The sequence below is a fragment of the Mobula hypostoma genome, chromosome 6 (genome assembly GCF_963921235.1).
Source record: "Mobula hypostoma chromosome 6, sMobHyp1.1, whole genome shotgun sequence".
In the NCBI taxonomy this organism is placed as follows: domain Eukaryota; kingdom Metazoa; phylum Chordata; class Chondrichthyes; order Myliobatiformes; family Myliobatidae; genus Mobula; species Mobula hypostoma.
In genome coordinates, this window is record NC_086102.1 from 86,744,941 (window position 1) to 86,764,528 (window position 19,588).

Here is a 19,588-nt window from a genome sequence, read left to right on the forward strand (position 1 = left end):
CAGAGTCAAACAAAGTAGTACAACAGAATCAATGAAAACTACAAAGATTGACAAATTGAGCAAATACAAAAAGAAGCAAGTAATAATAATAATGAATAAGTAACTAAATAATACTGAGCAAAATGCTGGTCTCGGCCTAAAATGTCGATTGTTTGCTCATTTCCATCGATGCTGTCTGACCTGCTGATTTCCTCCAGCATTTTGTGTATGTTGCTTTAGAATCCCAGCATCGGCAGAATTTCTTGTGTAGATAATACTGAGAACAAGATTTGTATAGTCCTTGAGAGTGAGCGCATAGGCAGTGTCGTGGTGAGTGAAGATGTCCATGCTGGTTCAGGAGCCTGATGGTTAAAGAGTAATAACTGTTCCTGAACCTGGTGCTTTGGGACCGAAGGCTCCTGTACCTCCTTCCTCAAGGTAGCAGTGAGAAGAGAGCATGGCCTGGATGGTAGGGGGTCCTTGATGATGGATGTTGCTTTCTTGTGGCAGCGCTCTTTGTAGATGATGAACTGGGCTGTATCTACCACTTTTCGTAGTCCTTCCTATTCTTGGACACTGGTGTTTCCTTACCAGACCATGATGCAACTAGTCAGGATATTCTCCACTGTGCATCTATAGAAGTTTGCCAAAGTATTAAATGATATGCCCATACTGAACAAACCTCTGAGAAAGTAGAGGTACTGTATGACTTTCTTTGAAATGGTAATTATGTGCTAGTCCCAGGATAGATCCTCTGATAAGACAATGTTCAGGAATTTATCGTCACTGACCCTTGTTATCTCCGATCCTCTAATGATCACTGGCTCATTGACCCCCAATTTCTTCCTCCTATAATCAATAGTCAGCTTTTTAGTTTTGCTGGTGTTGAGTGAGAGGTTGTTGTTGTGGCACCACTCAACCAGATTTTCAATCTCTCTCCTATATGCCTATTCCTCACCACATTTGATTCAGCCAACAACAAGCGTGTTGTCAGCAAACTTAAATATTGCACTGGAGCTGTACTTAGCCTCAGTTAGAAGTATAATGTATAAAAAACAGGGGGCTAAGCATATAGCCTTGTGGTGCACCTGTGCTAATGGTGATTGTGGAGGAGATGTTGCCAACCTGTACTGATTGGGGTCTGCAAGTGAGGAAATCAAAGGTCCAGTTACACATGGAGGTACTGAGGCCTAGGTTTTGGAGCTTGTTGATTACTTTTGAGGGGATGATAATGTTAAATGTTGAGCTGTAGTCAGTGAATTTCAGTGGTGTCTTAGCACAACTTTGCACTCAACGTTAGTAAGATTAAAGAGCTGATTGTGAAACAGAAAGGATAGAATGAGGGAACACAAACCAATCCTCATAGAGCAATCAGAAGTGGGGAGAGAGCAATTTCAAGCTTCCGGGTGTCAATAGCTCTGAGAACCTAACCTGGTCACAACATGTTGATGCAGCTATAAAGTAGGTAAGACAGCAGCTATATTTCACTAGGAGTTTGAGGAGATTTCGTTTGTCACCTAAAACACTCGCAAACTCACAACAGATGTACCATGGAGAGCATTCTGACTGGGTGTGTTACTGTACAGTAAGGTGGAGGGCAGGGCTATTGCACAGGATCGAAGTAAGTTGCAGAAATTTGTAAAATTAGTCAGCTCCATCATGGGTACCGGCCTATGTAGTATCCAAAACATTTTCAAGGAGCTGTGCCTCAAGAAGGCAGCATCCATCATTAAGGACCCCTACCACCCAGAACATGCTCCCTCTTCTCATTGTTACCATCAGGTAAGAGGTACAGAAGCCTGAAGGTACACACTCAGTGATTCAGAAATAGCTTCTTCCCCTCTGCCATCCAATTTCTAAATTGACATTGAACCCATGAACACCACCTCACTATATTTTTTTTATTTATTTCTGTTTTTTCACTACTTATTTTAACTTAACTATTTAATATATATATACTTACTGTAATTCTCTCCCCCCCTATATTTATCATGTATTGTATTGTACTGCTGCTGCAAACTTTAACAAATTTGATGACATATGCCACTGCTATTAAACCGGATTCTGATTCTGAAGAGCATCTGATGTACACATCTTCACTGTCTAGTTGTTCCAAGGTTGAGTGGAGAACCAATGAAATGGCATCTGCTGTTGAACTGTTGTGACGGTATGCAATTTGGATGATGGAATTGATGGCTTTGTGGCCAAGATGGTAGACAATACGAAGTTAGGTGAAGGGGCACATAGTGTTGAGGAAGCAAGGAGTCTGCAGAAAGACTTAAATAGAAAAATGGGCAAAGAAGTAGCAGATGGAATACAGTTTAAGGAAGTGCATCATCATGCACTTCGGCAGAATGGAATAGCCTATTTTTGAACAGGGAGAAAATTCAGAAATCAGTGGTGAAAGGAACTTGGGAGTCCCCTGCAGGATTCCGTAAAGATTAACTTGCTGGGCTGAGTCAGTAGGAAGGACGGCAAATGTTATGAATATAAAAGCAAGGATGTAATTCTGAGGCTTTAAAGGGCATTGATCAAACTGCACCTTGGAGTATTGTGGCAACACACACAAAATGCTGGAAGAACTCAGCAAGCCAGGCAGCATCCATGGAAAAGAGTAAACAAACAGTTGACGTTTTGGGCTCAGAGTCCTGATGAAGACATCTTTTCCACAGATGCTGCCTGGCTTGCTGAGTTCTTCCAGCATTTTGTGTGTGTTGCTTGGATTTCCAGCAGCTGCAGATCTTCTCTTGTTCGTGATTGGAGTATTGTGTGCAGTTTTAGCCCTTTATAAAAACAAGGATGTGCTGGCATCGGAGAAGGTCCAGAGGAGGCTCATGAGAATGATCCCAGGAAGGAGAGAGGTAACGTATGAAGTGTGTTTGATGGCGCTGGGCCTGAATGCGCTCGAGTTAGAATTTAGGGGTGGGGAGCGGCTTTTCTTTAAAAACTATCAAATATTGCATGGACTAGATACAGTAGATATGGAGAGGATGTTCCTACAGCTGGGAGGTTTAGAACTAGAGGGCGCAGCCTCAGAATACAAGGCCACCTCTTTAGAACAGAGATGAAGAGGAATTTCTTTAGCCAGAAGGTGGTGAATCTGTGGAATTCATTGCCACAGATGGCTGTGGAGGCCAAGTCATTGGGTATATTCAAAGCAAAGGTTGGTAGGTTCTTAATTAGTAAGGTTGTCAAAGGTTGTGGGGTGAAAGCAGCAGAATAGGTTTGAGAGGGATAATAAGTCAGCAATCATGGAATGGCAGAGCAGACTCAATGGGCCAAATTGTCAAGTTCTGATCCTATGTCTTATAGTCTTATCCTGGTGAACCTCTTCTGTATTCTTTCCAATATCTCCATATCCTCCTCATAACGGGGCGGCCAGAATTGGACATAATAGAGGCCAAACCAGAGTTTTCCATTGCTGTATCAAGACTTCCTCATCTCTTATACTCAAGCAAATAAAGTCAAGCACTTTCTTTACCAACCTATCTTTTAGTGTAGCCACTCTCAGGGAGCATGGACTTGGATCCCAAGGTTCCTCCACACATTAGTGCTGTACAGGGTCATGACACTGACTGTATACTTCCGTATTACATTTGACATCGCAAAATGCAGCAGCTCATGCTTCCCTGGATTAAACGCCATCTGCAATTTTTCCATCCAAATCTGTAACTGATCTATATCCTACAGCATCACTTGACAACCATCCTTCCTGTCTACAACTCCACCATTCTTTGAGTCATCCGCAACAAACTAACCTACCCACTTTCATCCAAGTCATTTGTGGTCCCAGCACTGATTGCTGTGGAACACCACTAGTCATGGATCTCCTGCTGGAAAAATACATTTCTATTATTATCCTCTGTCTTCAAGAGGCATTCCAATTTTGAATCCAAACCAATGAAATATGGAACACATGCAATTAATCTTCAGGGTTAGTTTACCATGAGGGACCTTGCCAAATACCCATGTAGACAATACCCACTGCTCTAACCTTATCAATCACCTTTGCCATCTCCTAAAAAATCTCAATCAAGACACGACCTATCCTGCACAAAGCAATACTGCCTGTCCCTAATCAGTCCATGCTTTTTCTAATGTGCATTAGTCCTATCCATAAGAATTCTTTCCAGTATCTTCCCCATTACTGATGTGAGACTCATCAGCCTATATCAGTGAAGCCTACTCAACGGGCAAAATGACCTAATTCTGCTCCTATGTCTTGTATTTTATAATTTCCTGCATCATCCCTATTTTCTTTTTTGAACAAAGGGAACAACATTGAACAACATTAGCTATTCTCCAGTCCTCCGGGACCTCATCTGTTATTAGTGAGGATACAAAGATATTTATCAAGGCCCCAGCATTCTCTTCTCTTGCCTCTTAGGATATCCTATCAGGCCCTGGAAACTTAATTCTCTTCAAACACTACATCTTTTGAGATCCAAAAATGCAGGACCACACTGCTCTCACTATCCTCCATGACCTTCTCCTCAATAAATACTGATACAGATTTCTCATTTTACACCTTGCCCACATCCTCTGATTCCAAGTATAAAATCCCTCTTTTATCTTTGAGCAGTGCTACCCGAGTTATCCTCTTGTTTCTAATGTAGGTATAAAATGCTCTAGGATCATCTTCAATTCCATCTACTATGGACATTTCATTACTCCTTTTCATCTTCCTAATCCCCTACTTGAGTTCTTCACTGCTTTCCTTATATTCCTCAATACCTTATCTGATTTTAACTTGCAAAAGCTTATATATGCTAATTTTTGCTTTTTAACTAAATTCACAACCTATAAAGGCAGTCACGGACGAGTGTGTTCCACAAGATCATTTAGAGTCTTCCCCAACCAGAAGCCCTGGATGAACCAAGAGATCCACAATATGCTGAGGGCCAGACCAGTGGTATTCAGGTCTGGTGACCAAGTAAAATACAAGAGATCTAGATACAACCTCTGGAAATCTATCTTACATGCAAGGTGGAAATTCTGGACCAAACTGGAATAACAGAAGGTTGTTCAACAGCTGTGTCTGGAATTGAATGCTATCACCTCCTACAAAATAAAACCAAGCAACAAGGTTTTTCTCCCAGATGAGCTCAATGTCTTTATGCTCACTTTGACTGACAAAACATGGAGGCAACTTCACAAACTCCCAGAGCTCCAAACGGCCCTGATTTCAGTCTTTAAAGCTGATGTGAGAGCATCCTTCAGGAGGGTGAACCCACAGAAAGCATCTGGCCTAGATGAGGTACCTGGCCAAATACTGAAGACCTGTGCTGATCAGCTGGCTAGTGTGTTCTCTGATATTTATAACCTTCATTTCACAGTCTGAGGTACGCACCTGCTTCAAGCAGGCTTCAATTATACTAGTACCTCCAGCATTTTGTGTGTGTTGCTTGGATTTCCAGCATCTGCAGATTTGCTCTTGTTTGTGACCTTTTATATCTCTTCGTGATTGGTCTATATATCTGTTCCAATAGCTACAGTAGCTATTGGAAGGTGTGTAGTATAATCCTATCAGAGTGATTGCAACCTCCTTATTTTTGAGCTTTACTCTTAGACTCAATGGATGTCCCCTCCAGTAGGTCCTCTCTGAATGACATTCTCCTCGATTAGTAATGCAACTTCGCCATCGCTTTGATTGAGTTGACTTTCTGTAAAAGCACTTTCATCTTCACCTAGATACCTAGGTCAAGGTGGACCAAATTAGTGGTCATGCTTACCTCCTCCCTCATTCCAGCAAAGGCACAAATGGTTGCAATAAACATAGACTAGCTAACTTCGGATTTGAATAACAAACAGCTTGTTCTATGCCTAAAATGGACTGAAAAATGACATCTCCTGTTTTGAGGAGAAGGTTAACAGTTTTCATGGTGAGAGTTATTTTGTTTATTTTATGGGATTACAGTAGTTTGTTGCCAGGCTAAGTTCAATCCATTTTCTATGTTCGCCTCACAATTAGAACTGTGCTGCTTTTTACAGCATAGAGTGAAAGAAATCAACACAGTACAGGAATAAAGTAATTCTGATTAATGCTGTATTGTTCTATGTTAATGTGATTGACAGGCAAAATATAGATGTGGGTGTTTGAAAGTTTAGTGCTAGAAGCACTCAGAAGTGTGGGATAGCCAAAATTAATATGGGTATTATTTGTTGGCAATTCTGACAGATAAAATTAGTGGATGAAGTATACTTGGATAATGTGACAAAGAGAAAACAAAATTACAATACAGAATTGAGGGTAAAATTCTGAAGTAGACTGATAATTGGTTAATGAACAGAAAACTCAATGAGCTAAATTTGTCCCTCCTATTCCCATTCAGTAGACAGAAACTTTTCAGTAGGATATCAGCGTGACTAGTATACCTCTTTAGAAAAAAAGCATTATTGAAATAATGTATTGCAGGAGACACCACAAAGTTCCCAACCATTATCCACACACTTGTACTAGTGATTAATAGAAAGCAATGAGGAATGAGAATGTCAGCGCTTGTCTTCTACACCATATCTCTATCTCCTAACTTTCACTTATATGAAATTCATTGAGAAGAGTTACCTTCAAAATCTTTGAAAACGTGAACTTCTTGATTTTAGAACATAGAATAATACAGAACAGTACTGGCCCGTAGGCCCATGATGTTATGCCAAACTTTTAACCAACTTCAAAATCAATCTAACCCTTCCCTCTCACATAGCCCTCCATTTTCCTTTCATCCATGTGCCTCTCTTGACTCTCTTAAAGGCCCTTAACGTATTTGCTCTACGGTCCTCAGCAGTGCATTCCATTCACTTGCCACTCTCTGTGTGAAAAACCTACCTCTGACATCCCTCTGTACTTTCCTCCAATCACCTTAAAAGTATATCTTCTTATATTAGCTATTGCTATCCTGGGGATAAAGCACTGGCCGTCAACTCTATCAATGCCTCTTATCATCTTTTATACCTCTGTCAAGTCTTCTCTCATTCTCTTCATTCCAAAGAGAAAAACCTTAGCTTGCTCAACATTTCCTCATAAGATATGTCCTCCAACCTAAGCAGCATCCTGGTAAATCTCTTTTGCATCCTCTCTAAAGCTTCCACATCCTTCCTATAATGAGGTAACCGGAACAGAACACAATATTCCAAGTGTGGTCTAACCTGGGTTTTACAGAGCTGCAACATGACCTTGCAGTTTTTGAACTCAATCTCCTGACTATTTGAAGGCCAACATACCATACGCCTTCTTAACCACCCTATCAACTTGCATGCCAACTTTGAGAATCTATGGACATAGACCTCAAGATCTCTCTCTGTTCCTCCACACGTTAAAACCCTGCCTTAATGTTGTAACTTCCAAAGTATATCACTTCGCATCATTCCAGATTGAACTTCACCTGCCAGCTCTCAGCCCATCTCTGAACTGTCAATGTCCTACTGTAACCTACAACAGCCATCTACACAATCAACAACATCACAAACTTTCATAATATCTGCTAACTTACTAGCCCACCTTTCCACTTCCTCATCTAGGTCATTTATAAAAAAAAAATCACAAAGAGCATGTGTCCTAGAACAGATCCCTGTGGAAAACACTATCACGCTCCTCCAGGCAGAATACACCCTTTTCTATTACCACCCTTTGCCTGCTGTGCACAAGCCAATTCTGAATCTATACACCTAGGTTTCCCTGGATCCCATGCATGTTGACTTTCTGAATGAGCCTACCATGAGCAACCATGTCAAATACCTTACTAAAATCCATATACACCACATCCACTGCTCTACATGCATCAATTTATTTTGTCACTTCCTCAAAGAAGTTAATCAGGTTCTTGAGGCGCGACCTGCCCCTCACAAACCCACGCTGACTATCCTAAATCGGACTATGTTTCTTCAAATGCTTGTAAATCTTGTCTCTAAGGATCACCTCCAATAGTTTGTTCACAAATGATATAAGACTCACTGGACTATATTTCCCAGGATTATCCCTATTACCTTTCATGAACAAAGGAGTAACATTTGCCATTCTTCAGTCTCCTGTTAACTACTCCCGTGACCAGTAAGGACACCAAGATCATTGTCACGTTGCAACAACTTCTCTCACTTCCCGTGGTAATCTGGGGTATATCCTGTCTAGCCCCAGGGACTTATCTATCCTAATGTTTTTCAAAGGTTCCAACACTGCTTTTTTCTTGACTTTGACATGTTCCAGCACATCAGCCTGTTCTACTCTGACCTCACATTCATCAGGGTTCCTCTCACTAGTGAATACTGAAGCAAAGTATTCATTAAGGCCCTTCCATCCCTGATCATTCCTACCCTCACTCTAGTCATCCTCCTGTTCTTCAAATATATGTAGAATGCCTTAGGGTTTTCCTTAATCCTATTCACCAAGCCTTCTCATGTCCCCTTCTAGCTCTACTAAGTCCATTCTTCATCTCCTTCCTGGCTGCCATGTAACTCTGTAGAGCCCTGTCTGATCCTTGCTTCCTAAACTTTAAGTAAGCTTCTTTCTTCTTCTTGACATGTTCTACCTTTCTTGTCAACCATGATTCCTTCACTCTTCCATCCTTTCTCTGACTCAGTGGGACAAACCTATTCACAACCCCATACAACCTTCAGCTCCCTAAACCGCCCTCATTTCCATTGTAAATTTCCCTGAGAACATCTGCTCCCAAATTCCTACCAAATGGCATAATGATTAGCCCTCCCCCAATTAAATACTGTCTCATACTGTCTGTGTCTATCCTTGTCCAAGGCTATGCTAAAGCTCCTGAAGATTTGGTGACTGTCTCCAAAATGTTCACCCACTGAGCGATCTGTCATCTGACCAGGTCCTTTGCCTAGTACTAGATCTAGTATAGCCTTTCTTTGAGTCGGCTTGTGCACATATTGTGTCAGGAATCCTTCCTGAACACACCTAACAAATTCTGCACTATCTAAACCTCTTGCACTCAGGAGGCCGCAATCAATATTAGGAAAGTTGAAGTCATGCATGACAACAACCTGTTATTTTTGCACCTTTCCAAAATCTGCCTGTTTGATCAGCTCCTCAGTGTCCCTGTTACTATTGGGGGGGCCCTATAGAATACTCCCAAAAGAACGATTTCTCCCTTCCTGTTTCTGACTACGACCCATACCAACTCAGTAAATGCTCCCTCCAAGACATCCTCCCTTTCTGCAGCTGTGACACTACCCCTGATTAGCAATAGCAGTCCCCACTCCCTTCCTGCCCAATTTGAAATATCTAAGCCTCTGAACATCCAGCAACCATTCCTGCCCTTGTGACAACCAAGTCTATGTAATTCCCACAACACTGTAACTCCAGTATTGATCTATGCTCTAAGTTCATCACCCTTGTTCCTGATTCACAATGAAATAAATGCAATTCAACTCATCCAATTGATTGTATTTATGGCCTATCCACCTCCTTCATCACATTTTTCTACTCATTTCATCTACCTTTACACTAACTGCTCCATCATCTGACCCATCATAGATAGGGGAGAACCAATGGATGTGGTATATTTGGATTTTCAAAACGCTTTTGACAAGGTCCCACACAGGAGATTAGTGTGCAAACTTAAAGCACACAGTATTGGGGGTAAGGTATTGATGTGGATAGAGAATTGGTTGGCAGACAGGAAGCAAAGAGTGGGAATAAACGGGACCTTTTCAGAATGGCAGGCAGTGACGAGTGGGGTACCGCAAGGCTCAGTGCTGGGACCCCAGTTGTTTACAATATATATTAATGACTTAGACGAGGGAATTAAATGCAGCATCTCCAAGTTTGTGGATGACACGAAGCTGGGTGGCAGTGTTAGCTGTGAGGAGGTTGCTAAGAGGATGCAGGGTGACTTGGATAGGTTAGATGAGTGGGCAAATTCATGGCAGATGCAATTTAATGTGGATAAATGTGAGGTTATCCACTTTGGTGGCAAGAACAGGAAAACAGATTATTATCTGAATCGTGGCCGATTAGGAAAAGGGGAGGTGCAACGAGACCTGGGTGTCATTGTACACCAGTCATTGAAAGTGGGCATGCAGGTATAGCAAGTGGTGAAAAAGGCGAATGGTATGCTGGCATTTATAGCAAGAGGATTCGAGTACAGGAACAGGGAGGTACTACTGCAGTTATACAAGGCCTTGGTGAGACGACACCTAGAGTATTGTGTGCAGTTTTGCCATAGAGGGAGTACAAAGAAGATTCACCAGATTGATTCCTGGGATGGCAGGACTTTCATATGATGGAAGACTGGATCGGCTAGGTTATACTCTCCGGAATTTAGAAGAATGAGGGGGGATCTTATTGAAACGTATAAAATTCTAAAGGGATTGGACAAGCTAGATGTAGGAAGATTGTTCTCGATGTTGGGGAAGTCCAGAACGAGGGGTCACAGTTTGAGGATAAAGGGGAAACCTTTTAGGACCGAGATGAGAAAAAACTTCTTCACACAGAGATTGGTGAATCTGTGGAATTCTCTGCCACAGGAAACAGTTGAGGCCAGTTCATTGGCTATATTTAAGAGGGAGTTAGATATGGCCCTTGTGGCTAAAGGGATTGGGGGTATGGACAGAAGGCAAGTACAGAGTTCTGAGTTGGATGATCAGCCATGATCGTACTGAATAGCAGTGCAGGCTCAAAGGGCCGAATGGCCTACTCCTTCACCTATTTTCTATGTTTCTATGTTTTTATCACTCTGGTTCCCATCCCCGTGCCATATTAGTTTAAACCTTCCCCAATGTCTCTAGCAAACTTGTCTGCAAGTACATTACTCTATTTCAAGTTCAGGTGTAACTCATGCGTTTTGTACAGGTCGTATCTTCCCCAGAAGAGATTCCAATAATCCACAAATCAGAAACCCTGCCCCCTACACGAATTCTTCAACTACACATTCATCTGCCATTTCATCCTAGTCTTACCCTCACTGGCACATGACACAGGCAGCAGTCTCAAAATAATACCCTTGAGGTCCTGTTTTACCACTTTCTACCTGGATTCCTATATGCCCTCTTCAGGACCTCAACCCTTTTCCTAGCTACTGCATGCATATCTTTGGTACCAATATGTACCATGACTTCTGATTGCTCACCCTCCCCCATAAGAACGCTGTGGACTTGATCTGAGACACCTCTGATCCTGGCGCTTGGGAAGAACATACCATATGTGAGTTTTCTTCACATCCACAGAATCTTCTGTCTGTTCCCCTAACTACTGAATCCCCTATCACCATTGCTCTCCTCTCTCCCCCTTACCCTTCTGAGCCACAGAGACAGACTCAGTACCGGAGTCATGGTTGCTAAAGCTATCCCCTGGATTTGTTTCCAATTAAAACATTTTTAGAATTTTAGCTGTGGTTTTCTTAGTAATAGTTGTAGAAATATCATACCAAGAACCTGTTGTCTCCAAGGGATTCGTTTCAATACCAGTGGAATGTCATCAATGGATAATTCTATTATGTGCAATTTTTCCTGGTTATGCCTCAGTAACTTGGGTTCAAGGAGGTTCAAAATCTTGTTAACGTTATGACGTGATAAAACAATCTTTTTCTTATCTGAAGGTGAAGGATTCACACAAGGTTTTTGAAGAAAATTGTCTGGAGTGAAAGCAGTTGGAATATGGTATCGAACATTATCCTCTGCAAAATATGGATCATCGTATCTCTGTACAGTAACACCACAAGAAGGAAATCCATTTAGACTAGAAGGTGTATAAGTCATAGAAAAATCCTCTGTCTTGGGTTCACTGATCAAGTCACCTTCTTTCTTGGGCAGAGCAGCAAGGTCTGATACATTTTCTGTTGATGTTTTATCTGTAACATACAAAGTAGAAAGCACTGTAAAATAGTTTAAAAATTTTGTCCCTTTTCCAAGTTATTACATTGCTTTAGCAGAATATTTATCATAGACTATCACTGCATGACAAACAGGTTCCAATTTCACAGACATTCACAAATCAATTTTGTCCCTATGTTTGGAAAACACTCAAAATCACTTAATATGATAATTACACTTCCACAGTAGTGTATGAATGGCACCAAAAGCACATAAGTCTGATAAGTAAGAACAATTTCTAAAGGTGGTTAGAGGGAATAAACTAGTTCCGATAATCATAGGAAGGAATATACTGTTTGTACGTACATCAAACTTCTAAATGTAATAACATTATGGGAACTCAGCCATTTCGAGGTGTCCATAAGTCAGACATTCTTAAGCCGGCGATGACCCGTATGCCTTATAAGCAGTAAAATCAGATATATAAGTACATTTGGACAAACCCCATCGGAATTGTTACTATTGGTTTCTGCAGCAACCTGAAATGTAAATCATACAGATGGAAAACACAGCTTATAGGTTTGCTTAATATTGTTATGAAGTTAAAGATGCATTTCTGATGTAAAATAATATAGATTTAGATTTTACCATCAGTTGTAGCACATATATTATAAACCCTCCTAGCTCCCCCTTATGAAACATTTTCTCTACCTATATTATATTTAGAGTCAGATGAAAATTATATTTATCAGTAAATGAAAAACTTAGTATGGCTAAAAAGCATAGGTTTAAAGCAAATTTATTTTATCATTTACCAGACTGAAATCCAAATGGCTCCTCATCAGTTTTGTGCTCAGTCTCTGAAGGTAGCGTCAAGTACTCAAGACATTTTAGGTTGAAGGGGAAGCCTAAAGATGGTGAAGAGGATGAAATCATGAGTTGAAGTGGAGGAAGGGGAATATCAAGCACTATGATGAGGTCAGGAAGTGGCCTACTAGGAAAGGGGACTGGTGGGTGAAGGAAGACAGAATGTGGTAGGTTTTTCAAGCAACTGAGGAGTATATGTCTACCACTCTTGGCTCACAGGCAGTGCTGGAATATATTTTCTGCAAAGAGAAACAGGATTCAACATTCAGCCACCTCTTTTGGAACCCGGGGGGGGGGGGGTGGAGGTAGATCTGGACTAGGTGACATCTACCTTCATACCTTTCAGAATATAAAACCAAGGATGTAATGTTGAGGCATTATAAGACAATTATGAGGTATTACTTGGAATATTGTGAGCAGTTTTGGGCCCCTATCTAAGAAAGGATGTGCTGACATTGGAGAGGGTTCAAAGGAGTTCACAAAAATTATTCCAGGATTGAAAAGCTTACCATATGAGGAACGTTTGATGGCTCTGGGCCTGTACTCATTGGAATTCAGAAGAATGAGAGGGCAACGAATTCCACAGATTCACCACTCTCTGGATAAAGAAATCTCTCTTATCTCCATTCTAACTGGACATCCCTCTTTCTGAGGCTGTGCCCTCTGATCCTAGACTCCCCCACCATAGGAAACATCATAGCAACGCACACAAAATGATGGAGGAACTCAGCAGGCTAGGCAGCATCTATGGAAAAAAGTACTGTCAACATTTCAGGCCATGACCCTTCCGTAGGACCGAAACGTCGACTGTACTGTTTTCCATAGCTGTTGCCTGGCCTGCTGAGTTTCTCCAGCAATTTGTGTGTGTTGCTTTGACTTTCAGCATCTGCAGATTTTCTTTTGTTTGTGATAGGAAACATCATCTCTATATCCACTCCAACAAGGACTTTCAACGTTCAAAAGGTTTCAATGAAATCCCCCCTCATTCTTCTAAATTCTAGTGAGTACAAGCCCACAGCCATCAATCGGTCCTCATATGGTAACCCTTTTATTCCTGGAATCATTTTTATGAACCTTCCTTGAACCCTCTCCAATGTCATCACATCCTTTCTCAGATAAGGAGCCAAAAACTGCTCACAATACTCCAAGTGAGGCCTACCAGTGCCTTATAAAGCCTCAACATTACATCCTTTCCTTTATATTCTAGTCCGCTCAAAATGAATGCTAACATTGCATTTGCCTTCCTCATCACCGACTCAACCTGCAAATTAATCTTTAGGGAATCCTGCACAAGGACTTCCAAGTCCCTTTGCGCCTCAGATTTTTGATTTTTTTTCTCCATTTAGAAAATAGTCTATGCTTTTATTTCTTCTACCAGAGTGCATGACTATACACTTCCCGACACTGTATTCCATCTGCCATTTCTTTGCCCATTCTCCTAATCTAAGTCCTGCCCCTCCCCCTATTTTCGTATCATCTACATCCTTGACAACAAAGCCATCAATTCCGTCATACAAATAACAAACTTCAGTCAAAAAGCATCACAACAAACCTAACAAAACTTCCTTCTCTACCGTACTCAAAAACAATCTTGCTTCGATTTATATTTAAGTACAAGTGGATGAATTGTGCTGGCTGTGTCTGGCAGCTCCCCATGCTCCAGTTTTTTAAAAAATCATTTCATATTATACTGAAACAGGCTGAGTAACAGATGCAAGTGTATCTGTTGCCAGACTCCATGGAGATTGCAGAACGCAGACTAGTCAAGATTCTCAGCATAACATTGGAAAAACTTGCCTCAAAACACCTTCATCAGCCTAGTAAAGGCTCAAATTCCCCTTTTTCTTGAATGGAGGTTCCTAAACTGCAGAATATGAACAGAAGTATTAATTCAGTTATATAGTTTCTTTATTGTTTTCACGAGTTAAGAAATTTGATAAAAAATCTTTGATATTTGATCATTTAAAACAATTTCAGAAATTTAAATATCTCTGACTATTTGAAAGAGCCTCTAAATATCTCATGGACTTTGATAGAAAGTAAGGATCCAGGGTTGGCCTTTCCTCTTGTCAAAGCCTGTTAGGTCATGACCAGCTCTAGTACATGTTACAAAAAACAGTTTATTTACCAGTACCTTTGAATTTCAATGACAACTTCTGCCTCTATCATCCTTTAGCTCAAAATGCACATTTGCTTGTTCAAAAAATAACTTTACACAACTTTCCTCTAATTTCCTACCAATTACTTTAAATCTGTGCCTCTTTGGTTTTGACCTGTGGTCAATTAAACAGAGGCTAAGGCACACACCACCAAGGGCTCTTACAAATCAAAACACCTCTGTTAAATTTCTTTTCAGAAACTCACCTTGGCCTAAAATTTTAGTCCAGCCAACATCCTTGAAAAATCTCACCATCCTTTCTACTGCATTCACATCCTTCCTACAGTGTATGGAGCCAGAACTGTGGACAGCGCTCCTTTGGGTCAAGAACCTTCTTGTGGACTGAAGGATAGAGAGCAGATAGCGAGGGAATACTGAGACAGACTAGGAGGTGTAGTCCTTTGTTGCTTCCACCTATCACCTACAACCTTTTATTGCTATTTCCATTCTTCCCTCCACCATTTGGCAATCAGTCCTCTTCACCTGAATCCATCTATCATTTGTCAGTTCCTAATCCACCCTTTCCCTCATCTCTTTATACTGGCTATCTCTCCTCTGTCTTTCAGTCCAGATGAAAGTCACTACTCAAACCATTGACTGTCCATTCCCCTCCACAGATACTGCCTAACCTTTTGAGGTTCTGTGGCATTTTGCCGGTTGCTTCAGTCATCTTGATACAATTTGTAAACAATACTCGACTGCCTGCATGAATGAAAGTTGAACTTCAAATCAGTGGTGACTCATAAACAGAGGCATACAAGATAATAGGCTTACAAGTAACATCCATAAAACAAGCGTACTCCATCAACTTTCTCCAATTATACACCACCACCCTCTGACAATAATGGTCCATAATAAAATCATAGAAAATATGGTCCTCTGAAGATTAATGATGGCTTTACATGAACTTTGACTATAATCTCAACTTTCCACTTGATGTTCAAGTTTTAGGTTATCTACCTTTTAACCTGATTCTATCTAGCTAATACTTCTGCTACATTTGTTCTGAAAGGAAATTATACAAGTAAATGCTGAAATTCTGTTTCACCAGCTGGAGAATGTTGAACACTGCTTCAAGATAGGTCAGTAATTTAAAATTAAGAGAAGAAATTTATATATTATTAGTGAGTCTTTGGAATTTTCTACCTAAGAGGGAAATTAATGCTCCTTTGCTGAGAATATTCAAGAATGAGCTTGATACGTTTTTAAATAAAGGAATTGGTCAAGAAAACAGACATACAGAACTATGATGATATGTGCAAAATAGTCAGCATATACCCTACTTCTGCTTCTGTTTTATAAAATTTATGATGACTTTTAATGCTCCTATCTCAGCAGCTGATCTTCTATTCTGGACTTCAAACTTTTATTAAAAGCTATGATATCATACTAAGACATTTTATTGCTCATGTGCCTTATCATGAGACTTCTTAAGCACAGAGACAGCCCAAAAGAAGGGTCTCAGCCTAAAACATCAACTGTTTTCATTTCCATAGATGCTGCCTGACCTGCTAAGTTCCTCAAGTATTTTGCGTGTGTCGCTCCGTATTTCCAGCATCTGCAGAATCTCTTGTGTTTAGCGTTTTCAGCAGCATCTGTTTTTATTTTGGGTTTCTGGTTTCCATCCTCCACAGTTTTTGATTTGCTTTTTGAATTCTATCACCACCACCTCACCCACATCACCCTTCAGAACACATCCATACTCAGAATCAAATTCAAAACCACATTTATTACACTGACATATGTCATGAAATTTGTTGTTTTATGGCAGCAGAACAGTGCAAGACAAAAATTACTACGTTACAAAAATAAATAACAGTGCAAAAGAGGAATAATGAAATAATGTTCATGACCAATTCAGAAACTGATGGTGGAAATGAAGAAGCCTTGAGTGTAGGACTTCAGAGACCTGTACCTTGTTCCTGATAGCAGTAACAAGAAGAAGGCATGTTCAGATGATGAAGGTCCTTAATGATGGATGCTGCCTTCTTGAAGCACTGCCTCTTGAAGATGCCCTTGGTGGTGGGGAGGATGGTGTTTGAGCTGGCTGTGTCTACAACTCTCTACACCCTTTTTTGATCCTACACATTGGCGCTTTCATACCTGGCAGGGATACACCCAAAGTTCTCTCAACTGTACGTATGTGTAAATCTGAGCACACACATAAAATTCTAGAAATACTCAGCAAGTCAGGCAGCAACTATGGAGAAGAATAAACAGTTAATGTATTGTGCTGAGATCCTTCATCAGGATTGGAAAGGAAGTGGGAGAAAGTCAGAATAAGAATGTGTGGAGAGAGAAAGGAGCACAAGCTGGCAGATGATAGTGAGATAAGATGAGGAAGGGAAAATGAAGTAAGAAGCTAAGAGGTGATAGGTGGAAGAAGAAAAGAGTTGAAGAAGAGAAGGAAGAAAATGAAAGGGAAGAGGAACCAGAGGGCAGTGACAGGCAGGTAAGGAGAAGAGAAAGGGTAAAAAGGTAATCAGAATGGGGAATGGAAAATTGAGAAAGGAGAGGAGTGAGTAATTAACATAGGTTAGAGAAATTAATGCTAATGCCTTCAGGTTGAAGGTGACCCAGATGGAATATGAAGTGTTGCTCCTCCATCCTGAGTTTGGCTTCATCATACAACACATACAAAAAGTGCTGGTGAACGCAGCAAGCCAGGCAGCATCTATGGGAAGAGATACAGTCGACGTTTCAGGCCGAGAGCCTTTGTCAGGCCTAACTGAAAGAAGAGGTAGTAAGAGATTTGAAAGTGGGAGGGGGAGGGGAGATCCAAAATGATAGGAGAAGACAGGAGGGGGAGGGATGGAGCTAAGAGCTGGAAAGTTGATTGGCAAAAGGGATACGAGGCTGGAGAAGGGAGAGGATCATGGGATGGGAAGCCTGGGGAGAAAGAAAGGGGGAGGGGAGCCCAGGGAATGGAGAACAGGCAAGGAGTTATAGTGAGAGGGACAGAGGGAGAAAAAAGAGAGAGAGAAAAAAAGGGAAAAGAAATTAAAAATAATAAATAAATAAATAGCTTCTTCATGGTAGTTAGAGGAGCCTCTGTTCAGATATGTCAGAATTAGAAGGGGAAACTGAATTGAACCGGATAGCCACTGGAAGATCCTGCCTTTAGCAGCAGACAGAGTGAAGGTGCTCGACAGAGTGGTTTACCAATCTGTGCCAGGTCTCACTGATGTAGAGAAGACCACATAGGGAGCAACGGATACATTAGATAATCCTGACAGACTCAAAGGTGAAGTATCACCTCACCAGGAAGATCTGTTTTTGGGCCCTAAATAGTGCTGAGGGAGGAGGTATAGGGCAGGTATAACACTTGTCATGCTTGCAGGGTTAAGTACCCAGAGGAAGATCAGTGGGAAAGGATGAGAGGACAAGGGGGTAACAGAGGGAGTGGCCCCTATGGAAGATGAAGTGGTGAGGAGAGAGAAAGATGTGTTTACAGAGAATGATGTGCTGGATACAGAGACTCCTGGGGTTATAGGTAAGGACAAATGGGACATTATCCCTGTTATGAAGACAGGCGTACAGGGTGAAGGCAGATGTGCAGGAAATGGAGGAGATGCAGGTGAGTGCTGCTTCGATGCTGGCGGAAGGAAAACCCTGTTCTTTGAAAAAAAAAGGATACCTTAGATGTTCTAGAATAGAAAGCCTCATCCTGTGAACAGCTGTGGTGCAGATGGAGGAACTGAGGGAAGGGAACAGCACTTTTACATGTGACAAGTTGGGGAGAGGTATAGTCAAGATAACTGTGAGACAGTGGGTTTGTAAAATTATATTATATAGTCATTATATATTCTGTCTCCAGAGATTGAGAAAGGGGGGAAGAGAGGTCATCAAGTAAACTTAACAGCAGTGTGGAAGTTGGAGGCCAAGTTGATGCAATTGACGAACACAGCATGGGTGCAGGAAGCAGTCATCTAAGTTGTGGAAACAGAGCTGAGGAGCATTACCAGTGTAGTCTTGGATCATAGATATCATTGTTCCTGTATGCTGCATTGATCATTTCAAATTCTTACCCAAGATCCACAAACCTAACATGATTGGAGGGTGGCAAATGTTATTCCTTCTTTAAGTAAGGTTCAAAATTCAAAGTAAATTTATTATCAAAGTATTTATGTCACCATATTTTATCCTGAGATTTATTTTCTTGTGGGCATTCACAGTAGAATGAAGAAATATAATGGAATCAGTGAAAAAATGCACAAACAACAAGAAAAACAACCAACGTGCTAAAGAAGACAAGCTGTGCAAATACAAGAAAAAACAAATAATAATACATCAGTAAGTAAATAAGTACTATTGTGAACATGAGATATAAGAGTCATTGAAAGTGATACAACCAGTCAGGATATTCTTCATTGTGCATTTATAGAAGTTTGTCAAAGTTTTAGGTCACATGCTGAATCTGAGCAAACTTCTAAGAAAGTAGAGGTGCTACTGTGCCTTCTTTGTCATGGCATTTATGTGCTGGTCTCAGGACAGATCCTCTGAATAGGTAATGCCAAGGAATTTAAAGATTCTGACCTTCTCCACCTCCAACCCCCTAATGAGGATCAGCTCCTGGACCTCTAATTTCCTCCTCTTGTAGTTAGTAATCAGCCCTTTGGTTTTGTGATGTTCAGTGAGAGGTTGTTGCTATGGCACTATTCAACCAGATTCTCAATGTCCTTCTGATTCCTCACCACCTTTGATTCGGCCAACAACAGGGATTTGTCAACAAACATAAATATGGCATTGGAGCTGTACTTAGCCTCAGTCATAAGTATAAAGCCAATAGAAAAGGTGGTTAAGTACATGGCGTTTTGATGC

The 19,588-nt window shown here is 40.9% G+C and overlaps 1 protein-coding gene across 5 annotated transcripts in view; it reads right to left on the reverse strand.

The window, feature by feature from the left end:
- The window catches only part of LOC134348174 (leucine-rich repeat-containing protein 63-like), a 97,842-nt gene that overhangs the window by 58,619 nt on the left and 19,635 nt on the right, over positions 1-19,588 (reverse strand). For all 5 annotated transcript variants that reach the window (XM_063051153.1, XM_063051152.1, XM_063051150.1 and 2 more), the window contains exon 3: positions 11,358-11,780. In XM_063051153.1, the coding sequence (XP_062907223.1) occupies positions 11,358-11,780 (423 nt within the window). The remainder of the gene's footprint in view (positions 1-11,357; positions 11,781-19,588) is intronic.